The 12,621-nt window shown below is 32.9% G+C and overlaps 1 protein-coding gene across 14 annotated transcripts in view; it reads right to left on the bottom strand.

Moving 5' to 3' along the window:
* Window positions 1-2,373: 2,373 nt before the first annotated feature.
* Window positions 2,374-12,621, bottom strand: part of LOC136037388 (hormone receptor 4-like) — a 58,578-nt gene continuing 48,330 nt past the window's right edge. For all 14 annotated transcript variants that reach the window (XM_065720120.1, XM_065720119.1, XM_065720131.1 and 11 more), the window contains 4 exons: window positions 10,007-10,261; window positions 8,876-9,071; window positions 5,862-5,995; window positions 2,374-3,989 (listed from right to left, as the gene is read on the bottom strand). In XM_065720120.1, coding sequence (XP_065576192.1) covers window positions 3,906-3,989; window positions 5,862-5,995; window positions 8,876-9,071; window positions 10,007-10,261 — 669 coding nt within the window. In that variant the 3' untranslated portion in view covers window positions 2,374-3,905. The remainder of the gene's footprint in view (window positions 3,990-5,861; window positions 5,996-8,875; window positions 9,072-10,006; window positions 10,262-12,621) is intronic.

Here is a 12,621-nt window from a genome sequence, read left to right on the forward strand (position 1 = left end):
AATATATTTAAAACTTATTCTTACAACCTGAACGCCCGAAACCTCCTGAAATCCATTCATCTTGCTAAAATTTTTATTTAGGGCGACAGAACCTCATTAGAAATTTTCAAATCTCGTTATATATTTTTTAAACATAGTTTCGAAACGACAGTTTTAAAAGATCTAGAGAGTGACTCACCACTTTTTGCGTGGGGTTTTTCAGTTTAACTATAAAACAAAAGGAGACCCATCAACATATATCAAATAATTACTTTTGAAATTGCTGAGGACATCAGAATGAAAGTTTTTGCCCATCTTAGGTCTATTCATACCTCTAAACTGTGATTTTCCTTTTGTTTGTTTCGAAATTACAAGGTTTTTAGGGGCGTAACACAATTTCGTCAGTGTTGCCCGTTGAGCAATGAAAGTAAATATGCAAAACTACTAACATTCGGCCACACTTTTCGTTCGGAAAAACTTCAAACGTTAACAGCCTGCTGATTCTCAAAGATAAATACACCTTTACCTTCTTTTTTGTTGGTTTTTTACTTATTTTTCTTCTCTTTTAATTTTTGAGCCCATTACAGCCAAAACTACATATCTGAATAGGGAGGTCCTTTCCATTAAAAATTGAATCCCCAAATTTTGTATTTTTTTATATATTCTTAACCACTTCAAAAAATCGAACTTATTTTCAGTGTCCATGGTTCTTCAAAGGTCAAAGATACATTTGGCTCAGCCAGGGTTTTGACGAAACATGACCCACATGTAGGGTGCCTAACCCTACTGACTTGTTATTCGTTTTACTGATATTATTTTTCCTGTCAAGGTGACATTTTTATCGTAAGGTCGTTCATAATATTTTAGCCAAAAATAAGAAAATGTTTGTTGTCTAGTTTGAATAATTAGTCTAACTGAGCTTTTTAATTTCAGAAGTCGAAAAAAAAGATCTTTGGAAACAGTGCAAGACATGAAGAAAGGATCTTTCGAATTTTGCCGGGATTTGTGCAAAAAAAAGAAAGAAAAAGAAAACAATAGTTTTGACATAATCTATAAACTAAAGCAGACTCAGACTCCACTCCGACTCTATTCAGAAAATATTTAATAAAACTCCGACTACAGAGCCCTGTTTTAAAGCTTCATTAAACTAGATTTATAAGTTATAACTTACTCCGACTCAAGACATTTTTAATATACCGCCTCTGACTCCGTCTCCATTCAGCAACAACTTACTAAAACTCCGACTCCAACTCTAGACATTTTTAATATACTTACTCTGACTCCCGTCTCCATTCAGCAAAAACTGACTAAAACACCGACTCCAACTTTAGACATTTTAAATATACTGACTCTGACTCCGTCTCCATTCAGCAAAAACTTACTAAAACTCCGACTCTAACTCTAGTCATTTTTAATATACTTACTCTGACTCCCTTCTCCATTCAGCAAAAACTGACTAAAACACCGACTCCAACTTTAGACATTTTAAATATACTGACTCTCACTCCGTCTCCATTCAGCAACAACTTACTAAAACTCCGACTCCAACTCTAGACATTTTTAATATACTTACTCTGACTCCCGTCTCCATTCAGCAAAAACTGACTAAAACACCGACTCCAACTTTAGACATTTTAAATATACTGACTCTGACTCCGTCTCCATTCAGCAACAACTTACTAAAACTCCGACTCCAACTCTAGACATTTTTAATATACTTACTCCGACTCCCGTCTCCATTCAGCAAAAACTTACTAAAACACCGACTCCAACTTTAGACATTTTAAATATACTGACTCTGACTCCGTCTCCATTCAGCAAAAACTTACTAAAACTCCGACTCTAACTCTAGTCATTTTCAATATACTGACTCTGACTCCGTCTCCATTCACCAAAAACTTACTAAAACTTCGACTCCAAACATTTTCAATATACCAAATCTGACTCCGTCTCCGTCCATCAAAAACTTACTAAAACTCCGACTCCAACCCCACATATTTTCAATATACCGAATCTGATTCCGTCTTGGTTTTGTTTTAATGATTATTTCTCCAGTCTACTGATTTTGAGCGATCAGTAGTTTCATTCCAATGATAGCCCTGTCTTAAAACTTAAATCTTATTGACAAAACAAAATAACACATCAAAATAAATTCTCCAAAGAAAGAGCAATTAGCTCGTTGGGTTGAGGGGGAACTCTCGAATGAAATCGACACCAATATGAATATAAAAAGGAACAAAAGGAACACATAAAAGTAGTACAAATAAATAAACAAATATAAAAACTAGAGTGATTTTACGACGCTATTCTACCCGTTTTGCGCCTATCTTCGCAGAATTATCTATAAATATTATTCTATGATGCACAAGAAAGACAAAAAAAAACCATTTTTTTCAAAATTTTATTGGCCAAAAAATTCATGTAGTGACAATTGCACTGGAAAGGTACCTTAGATTAAAAACAGATAAATTTCGAGTAATTATACTAAACTCATGACAAATATATATCTAACAACCGTAAATATACCGTTTTTATAAATACATTCAATAAATACATATAACTTGGCAATACGAGCTTTTCCGAAAATATAATCTGTATAAAAATTTAACCTAACCCATTGTACCTCTTTACGCTTGTATAATCTAAAACTCCAAAAATAACAAAACAAAACTAGAATTTAAGCTATAATTTTAAAAATAATTTGACAATTTTATAACTTCTTTACGAAAAAATCTCGAGAAAATATGCACAAATACAATTCTTTAAATCATCTTCAATAGCTGAAGATAAAAATAAGAGAAAACCGTACAGATTTAAGCAGCAATAAGTTTAAAATATTAGAAACGACTTCTAGAAAAAAATAGAATTTAAGCTGTAATTTCGAAAATAGTTTGACAATTTTTCAACATCTTTACGAACTTTCAAGAGAATTAATATGCATAAATAAGATTTTCGTTAAACACTTCCATCAGCTGGGAAAAAAAAGAAAAAAGGAAATCACAGACAGACTTTCGCAGCTACAATTAAAAAAAATATTCAATTTGACTTTAAACAGATGGCAGTGCATAACTATTCTTATCAATGTAGGGTGCATTCAGACATACAGGAAAGCTAATTTGGCTTTCAATCAGAAACAATTTGTGAAAGTGGTAAAAAATTCAAAAAGCATGACAGATATCGTTACTTTATCAATTTTCCCTGTGTCTGAATGTAGCATAACTTCATGGGTCAGATTACTAATTCTGGATAAGTTTTAATGTCTGTTGGCATTAAGTGTTTATAGTCTTTGTTCCACTTGACAGCCATTTCGACTTAAAATTGGCTTTCAACATTCGTGATTATAAGGCATAACACTTGACAGTGATTCTTTTCTTGCATTAATCTTGTATCTAGACGCAGCTTAACTTTACTGATCAGGTTTTCAGAACTCGTGTAACATTTAATGAACAGATGGTAAAATCTTTATTCACTAAAGTTAATTTGCACCAAATCTTTCTAAGTGGGAACTTTCGCCAATTTTTCCTTGTCTCAGAAACAAGGACACAGGAAACTGTCGCAGACGATGCACAGGAAAAAGCCTTCTGTACTTTAAGACAATTTTGTTGCTCAGGTTTTCAGATCCGCCTTTATAAGAAGATGGTAATAAGTCTCACTTTACTAAAGGTAATCTTAACAAAATTGATCTGAGTGAGAACTTCTGCCAATTTCACCCTCTCTGAGGGACAAGGAGGCTGAAAAGCATCTCTAGCAAAAGACAGGAAAGCTGCGTCCTAGGGAAGCAGCACAACTTCATGGATCTGAGTTCTGGAATCCATGTAATCTTGATGGCAATACGTTTCTTATTCAATATCACACTTCAAACAGCTTTACTCTTCACTAAAATCGTTCTTGGTGGGATTTATTTATCACACAATATCATATCCTGTTCATATCCGCCTTACAGATATATTTAGAAGAAATGGAACATAAAACATTTTACTCTCCAAGAGCAGCGAAGCAGCAGACTGAACCTAGAAAAAAAAATATTATATAAATATTATATAATATATTATAAAATATATATGAATAAAAATATATGATATAAAATTATATATGAATGAATAAAAATAATGAATTAAGACCAATATATGAATAAAAATATTATTCATAAAAAAAGAAAATTATAATAACAAATAAACAGGGTATTTCACTGTGACGCTGGTACGGATTATGAATTGGTATTATTTAAGTTACATCCATAGTTCTTTCAGGAGATGTATGGCACCAACAGTTTCAGAAAATATAGCTCTCCTATGAAAGCTACATTTACACTTTCACATACATTCTATATAATGTTTGGATTGATTAAGCGGAATATTAAATAGCTGTATTTATCCGGAAAATAAAGAGAATTCAATTTTTAGAGCAATAAAGGGAGGCCAAAAAACATGGCACAAAAAAAACTTAAGCAGGTGTAGCTTTCCGTTGAGTATGTACTTCTCTGTGACAATCTAGATTGTTAAAATTTGAATTTTAACAACAAAAAGGTGTCGTCAAATCTGACTAATTTTTGGCTTGTTTGTTTTTACATTAAATATGACAACACTGACGAAAATGTGGTAGTGCCACACTTGAAAATAACGTATCTCAAATACATCCCACTGATTTTACAATAAGATTTTCTTATAGAGGGCCCTCAGGTCAATAACACAGGTTACTTAAGCGACCAACTTGAGTTCTTACAGAAAAGAACTGTATAAGTGTCTGTACGCTTATATATGGGCTATGAATCACCATTATATATAAACTATGAAGGTTATATATGGGCTATGAATCACCATTATCCACCTTATAACTACCACCCATTTACGAGTGTTGAATTATTCTCATCTGCAAATTTACTAGTTTCTTCTCAACAGTGATAAACGTAGAAACATATTACCACCACTTATGACGAAATGAGTAAACACAACGTCAATACCAAAGACAGATTAAGTTGGTCTACCGAGCACAGAAAACACTTTTCAGATCCAGTTGTGCCTTATTATGCGTCAGTGTTTAATCGTTAGTGTTTGATAAGTGCTAGTCTTGTCAGTGGCAGCAATTTGGGGGGGGGGGAGTGGGATTTACTTACTAAATAGTTTTTACATAGTTTTTGGCATCAAGTACCAATGTGTTTTGGCAAGAAAAGTGGTATACGAAATGTTTTACCTTTTTTTGTATTTGGGTCTTCAAAGATAGGGAGGATGTACAGGTCACCTGAAGCTTCACAGTTCTATTAATTTTACACCTTGAACTTTTGTGCTTGTTCTACCTTAAAGATCATACATCTATATCTATTGGGAAATTGGGAATTTTTTCGTCTGAAGGAAGAGGCAACTCTCTTCCCTTTTAAGAATTTTGTTCGCAGATTATTTTTTCACGAACAACATTTTTAAAATCTTTTTAATTTCATGAAGTTGGCTTCTTTCGATTAGATATCTGGGACTTTTAGTTATAGGTCTATTGGAAGAAAAACTGGATGATGCAAACCAGGCAGAGGGGAACAGGTCTTCAGGTTTGGTGCACATTGTTCCTGATCGAGTTGAAATTTTATTAGATGTCAGTATCTACCTAGGAGATACCAAAGCTTAAAAATATGACGAAAAATAATATTTTTGGCTGAAAGGCTATTTTGGCTATCTACAAGAGCTGAAAGACTGAACAACTAAACGAAGGCGACAAAAATCTAAAAGAACCGCAAGTGGTTCTGGCTAGTTTAAAGTAAATTTGAAGAAATTTAGTAACAATTCTTATTATATACAAACATTAACATATATTTCATATTTAATAAACTATCAATATATTTGCATATCTAATAATGGTTTCTAAATAATGTAATAGAAATAAATCAACTAACTTACCTCGAATAACTGCATAAGCAGCTGTGAGTATCGGTTGGGTTGATCAGGGTGATTCCGCTCCACAAATATCCGAAGACACTCTTTATACTTTGACAGTATTGCCTCCACTGACGGAATTACTGGATTATTCTTTGCTGAAAAAAAGTAAGTTATAGTAGAAGAATAAACACGGCACACGGCACCCTATGGCACCCTTCATCATTCCAAAGGCAGTTTCTCCCTATCCCCAGGGCACTGGTGTTTTTGTCAACCCTAGAGACATTGTTATATGTTGTTTGGACTATTCTGAGCAAAATCACTATCTCACAGTTTTAATCAGACTCGTTTGGTGAAGAGGGGTAGTCGGGGTGGGGGAGGGGGCTAGCTGCCCTCCATCACTTTTGACTCTTAAAAAGGAACTATAAATTCCAATTTTCAGCCAAACGAGCCTCCTTTAATGTTTATACAACCAACCCATCCATAAAAACCTTAAATGCCCTTAATAACCTAAAACCTTAAAAACCTTAGTAGAAGAATGCTTGACAAGAATGATAGGATAAGTAGACCTACTACTAATATGTTTCATTGTCCCTGACACTACCTTATCGACGTGTTCCCTACACGGAATGCTAAATTTTCTTTGCTAGCCAAATATTAAATTTCAATCAGCTTTAGAGGGTTACAGTGAGTGAGGAGAGAGAGATAGAGAGATAGAGAGATAGAGAGAGAGAGAGAGAGAGAGAGAGAGAGAGAGAGAGAGAGAGAGAGAGAGAGAGAGAGAGAGAGAGAGAGAGAGAGAGAGAGAGAGAGAGAGAGAGACAGAGAGACAGAGAGAGAGAAAGAGACTTTTATTTTACAAACGACTTTCACAGCGCGTGGCACCAAATTAGCGCTTTACGTCAGGTATTACAGTCAGATAAAACTTGTCAAATAAAAAAACGGAAAAACACAGACATAGACTCACAGTTTCAGATACTTGTCAGATAAAAAAAAAACCGATCATCAACTAAACAACCGAGTCAATACAACAAATTCACTGATTAATGATGCAATTCTTTTGAATAATTCTTTTGTAATTCATTTGTATAGTGTAATTCTTTTGAATCTTGACTTGCTGTCAGTTAGACAACTTTTATTTTTACTCGAAATTATATTTATGCCCACTGGCGGCAGCTACACTACCTTAAAAGATTTTTCCTTAAAAAGCTTTACTTTTTGGTTGCTGGACTCATTTACCTGAGAAGAAGTACTTTATTATCAAGCAGCACTATCGCAACATAAAACTGCCACACCTCTGATAGAAGTTCATTTATATTCCCCCATCTTCTTTGTAATAACTTAACAAAATTGTTACCTACTAATTTGGTTGTATCCTATTTTGGGGAAATGAAAATTATTTTTGAAATTTTAAAGTATTTTTCTTTCACTATCTTTTCTTTTGTCTCCGTTATATACCTTTATTATAATTAAGAAACAGTTTATTCAATTTATTCCACTTCTTTCAGACAATTCTCAGAATCGATTAGACATTTTTATATAAGCTCTTGAGCAGAAAAATTTGATGATATTCTCATCACAATTCTGAGACCACTCTTCAAAACAGACTGAGCTTTAAGATTAAAAAAATAAAAATAAAAAACGACCTGAAAGTTAAAATCTGAACCCTTAGATTTCCTATAAAAAATCATTTTTTTTTATCAAACTTGAGGTTGAATGTTTCCTATTTCAAGAAATTTCACAACCATCTAGCGTCTCATAGAACCAAAAGGTGATCAAATACTAGACTGAAGACTGATAATGAAGACTGAAGACTGGTAATCATAGACCAAGTTGGTTTGGCATGATAAGTCTCTTCCAAATAAAATTATCTAGAAATATAAGCAATGATTTTCTTTCTTCAACGTTTATTAGTCCCCCTCTTTTTATTTGGAAATTTTGGAATTTGGAAAGAATTTGGAATTTGGAAATTTGGAAATTGGTTTTTTGAAACGCCAATTTTTTGGCATTTCAATTTTGGAAACGCCAAATTTGGAAATTTTCATTTTTCACCTTATCTACTCTGTGAACATAAATTGGAATTTACTCGAATCCAACTTGTGAAAGATGGCATCCCAGTTGCCATCTTTCCAAATGGCATCCATAAAAAATGTATCATTTGTCCAATAAATTTTTGTTGAGATCGTAATCTTTCAAAACCGAATTCAGCTATCTTATAAGTATTTTCAAGTACATTAGAAGACCTATGTACATTGGAAGATTGTCAAATTGTCAATGGGAAATGGAAAATTGTCAATTGTCAAGTACATTGGAAAATTGTCAAAGTGACTGTCAAAGTACTCTGTGCGTCTACATAGAGTTTCGGAGAAAGTCTTAACATTCCATTAGAAATGTACGGTCAATTTTAAAACTTTGTGGTGAGTTGCCAAAAATGTTAAGCAGAAAGACAATGTGTTATGGTACTCATGGTGTCACGGTGCAGGCAGGTGAACCAGTTCAAGCAAATTCAGAGGGGAGAATGCAGTAATGTTTTTTTTTTAATTTTATTCTATGAAGATACAAAAAAAGCATATTTTTTCAAAATTTATTTTTCAACGGAAAATATTAAAAAAAGGTATTTTTCAAAATCGGAAGAGGGGGCAATTGCCCCAGTATTTCTCCTCTCCCCCAATCGGCACCCCCTGACAAACGATAAGCACATGGTCCAATGAAAAAAAGGCTCTGTGAATAATCACAATAATGATTTGGCCTGTGGCCAATCTATTTTCCCTTTCTTTTATAAACCATCAGTGAAAAAATCGACTTTTTGTGAATTAGTATATTTGCTTTCTTTCCTTTATTATCGGCCAAACGAAAGCCCAAATAAACCTTCCTGGCAGAAAAATGAAACTGTTCTCGTTTTTGACCCCATCCTCTATATAAGTCCTATAGCCCTCCGCCCTTTTCACAAAATCGAAGACTATGCTGACCTGGGTCCATCTCCAGTTGACAAAAATCAATTTAGTACACTTAAAGAAAAACACATAAATAACACTCACGTTGTGAGAGCATGGCAATAACTTTAAGGCAAACATATTCCTCCATACTAATTTGGCAACGCTGCATTAGCATTGTTACATAAGTCAGACGCTCAACCATGTTTCCTACATCATGTTTCAGCTGCTCTAGACTTAGTGGTCGGGCCATCATTGCGGATAAGCTTGACTGAAGAAGGCCAAGATTGATATTTACTTGCTACAAGAAAACATACCTTTAAATCAAGAAAATAACAACTTCTGATTAGTCTTTAAATATATCAAGTAATTTGATCATTTGTCTTGTTCCTACTGTTTTATTTAAAATACTAAATCTACAGCAACAAGCGTAGTATATTGAACTCAGTGATCTATTTAGTCAATAGGCTATATACATGAACTATATACAACCTATCTAAATGTGACCTTTAATGTCTTTTGGGACAAGCACGCTCATTTTTCTCATGGTACATTTGACTTTGGGGTCAAAAAACACATATTTTGTTCTTATTGGTGAAATATTTCACACAGCAGAACCAATCGGGTGAAATTTAACTTACATAAGGAATAACGTGATTCACTAAATTAGATCACAGGTATGCAACACTTATTGATCGAAATAATAAAGAAAAACAAAATTTGTTTGTTATCGAACAGTGGGTATAAAAACAAAATGAAATAAAATGGTTACCATACATCAGAAAGCTTAACTAACGACCTCATTTTTGCATATTGTTGGTTTGTAGTTCATAAGTTTTTTGTTTGTTTTTTTTATAACAATAATAAATTTGTATACAAAAATAATTGAGACTATGAAAACATTTAACAGCCATCTTAGTTGCGGCGTAATTACTACTAAAGCTAAATAAATAAATCTGTCAAAATATTTTTTTTCTAGTTTTATATTAACATAGTAACTTGTATTATAGTAATGTTATATCTTATATTAATATATCAACCTATATTGAAGTACTACGCTATACAAGAGAAATAAGACACAGAATTTTTTTTATACTTTTTTAAAATATTTTTTTTATACTTTTCGTAAAATTGCCATTTTACATTTAACAGCTAATCAAAAATATAGAGCATTAGGAAAAAATTGCAGCTTTTAATACTTATTGAAAAAAAAGAATAGTAAATTTTCAAACTCACTTGTTCCAGGAGGTTAGCTTCAGAAAAATCATTAGCCATGCTTCTAGGTCCCGTGATAGCCTTATAGGCGGATGTAGTAAGAACCAGCAGCTCATGCCATTTGTGAGTCAGTAGCCTCGTATGGACTTCAACAGGTAGCTCAGAATAGAAAGGCAGTCTTTTGGTCCATTGTACTAGTTTATATACCACAGAGTCACCAACTTGACACAATTTGGAAGATAAATCAGCTCTGTGATCTAAGAGCTCGTTTAAGTTCTGGAAAATAGATTAAAAAACGTAAATTAAAAAACGTAATTTTTTGGTATTAAGTACACCATGCTAACTTGAAGAGCTCCTTATTTTAACGATTCAATATTTTTTCATTATTTCGGTGTTGTTTCGTTAACATTACTTTTGATTTATCATTTATGGGTCATGTTGAGTCGTTTTTGAGTTACGTGCAAAAAAAAACAAAAAAAAAAACTATGATCTACTTATTTTCATTAGAAGTGTAATTTTTATATTTTCAGTTTTCTTTTCATACTCCTCTGTGTACATCTTTTGTATGTATAGAGGGCACAAATAAATTATTATTATTGTTATTTATTTCAACGATTCAACATTTTCATTATTTCGGTGTTGTTTCGTTAACATTACTTTTAAATTACTGACAATTTGACCCTGATTAGGCCTCGTTTTTGCAAATCTAACGACTCAATGTTAAAATACACCACACCGAACTGAAAGTGAACTTCTTTCTTCCAACAATACATCATTATTTCGTTATGTCGGAAGTTGTTTTTTTTTACTTTATAAACGTTATTTCAAAATTGTTGGCAATTTGAAGCTGACGAGTGAGCTTCATTATTTTGGAAATTAAAGTTCAGTTCTAAACTGAATTCGACTGACTTGAAAGTGGAGCTCTTTATTTCAGTTCTTCAACACTATTTCATTTTTTCGACGGTATTTTGTTAACGTTATTTCAAAATAGTTGAAATAACGTTGTTGGTTGTTGGCAATTTGAAGTTGACGAGTGAGCTTCGTTATTTTGGAAATTACGGTTCAGTTCTAAACTGAATTCGACTGACTTGACACTGGAGCTCTTTATTTCAGTATTTCAACGCTATTTCATTATTTCGACACTATTTTGTTAACGTTATTTCAAAATGGTTGACAACCCGAAGTTGACGAGTGAGCTTCGTTATTTTGGAAATTACGGTTCAGTGCTAAACTGAATTCGACTGACTTGAAAGTGGAGCTCTTTATTTCAGTAATTCAACGCTATTTCATTATTTCAATACTATTTTGTTAACGTTATTTTGAAATTATTGCCAATTTGACGTTAATGAGTAGATTTCGCACTTTCGTATATTCGTCGGCTCAGTGTTAAAATAAATCACACTAAATTGAAAGTGAACCTCTCTATTTCGAAAATTCAATTTCATTTCATTATTTCGATATTATTTTGTTATTTCGTAAACATTATTTCATAATTACTGACGATTTGAGGATAGCATGTAAACCTCGTTATTCCATAAATTCGACGACTCGGTGTTAAAATGAATCAGACCGACTTGAAGTAGGCCAAATAATCTTGCTTTCCGATGAAAACATAAAAATCTTGGAAGAATTATTTTTTTTTACTTTCACTTGGTGGGAGCAAGTAAGTTACAACCCTAGCAAGGTATTGATTCCCCCATGATTGGTTTGGATTTTAGTAACAAAACTGTTTTGATGTACACCATTTGGTGTAGAATCAAATGATTGGTTTGGATTTTAGTAACAAAACTATTTTTTTGTCGGAAGAACAGAAGTATTTGAAATCAGCTAGTAAACTCACAAGTAAAAGCTTTGGGGAGGGGAGAGGTCTTATACCCAGAAAATCTTTGAAATTAACAAACAGCATTTTAACTGACAGACTAATTTATTTGCAAACTGCTATAAAATAAGCATTACAGTAACTGCCAGGGGTAGGCAGCAGGGCTTCTGATAAAAGATGGCTGCAGTATTTTGACTATTAATCATTAATTATTAATCATTAATTTAACGAAAAAAAAGCTCTCTCTCTTTTAAAAGCCATCTCTCATACCTTGTTCACAAAAAAAAACATGTCAAATTGCAAAAAATTAAGAAAACTCAATTTTTTTAACTTTTTAAAAAGGCTTAAAAGTGCGCAATGAGTGCGCAAGAGGTTAAAGTTTTGAAAATATTTCAAAGAAGTGAAAAAAAAATTATGGTTTTTGGAAACAGGGTTGGGTATTAGCCACAAACATCAATTTGAGCCTCCGAAATAAAATGTAAACATACTGATTAATATTCCGAGTTGCTAGATAGTCCAAAACCCCCAGGACTTCCCAATAACATAATTTGACTAATTATTTAATTAAGATGCTGATTAATATTCCGAGTTGCAAGATAGTCCAGAGCCCCCAGGACTTCTTCAATAGCTTCATCACTAAAAAGGATGGCGGAAATCAAGAAGTGATTACTTAAAACAATAAATTAAAAGCTCGTTCTCAAAAGAGACTAAAAAGTAGATTTTTTCGAGAATCTATGAATGTAAAGATAAGAGGGGATGCAAAACGGATTGGTCTTTGAATAACGTATATATCAAATTGATCTAAGTTAAAAAAGCT

This window comes from Artemia franciscana, chromosome 16 (assembly GCF_032884065.1).
Source record: "Artemia franciscana chromosome 16, ASM3288406v1, whole genome shotgun sequence".
Classification (NCBI taxonomy): domain Eukaryota; kingdom Metazoa; phylum Arthropoda; class Branchiopoda; order Anostraca; family Artemiidae; genus Artemia; species Artemia franciscana.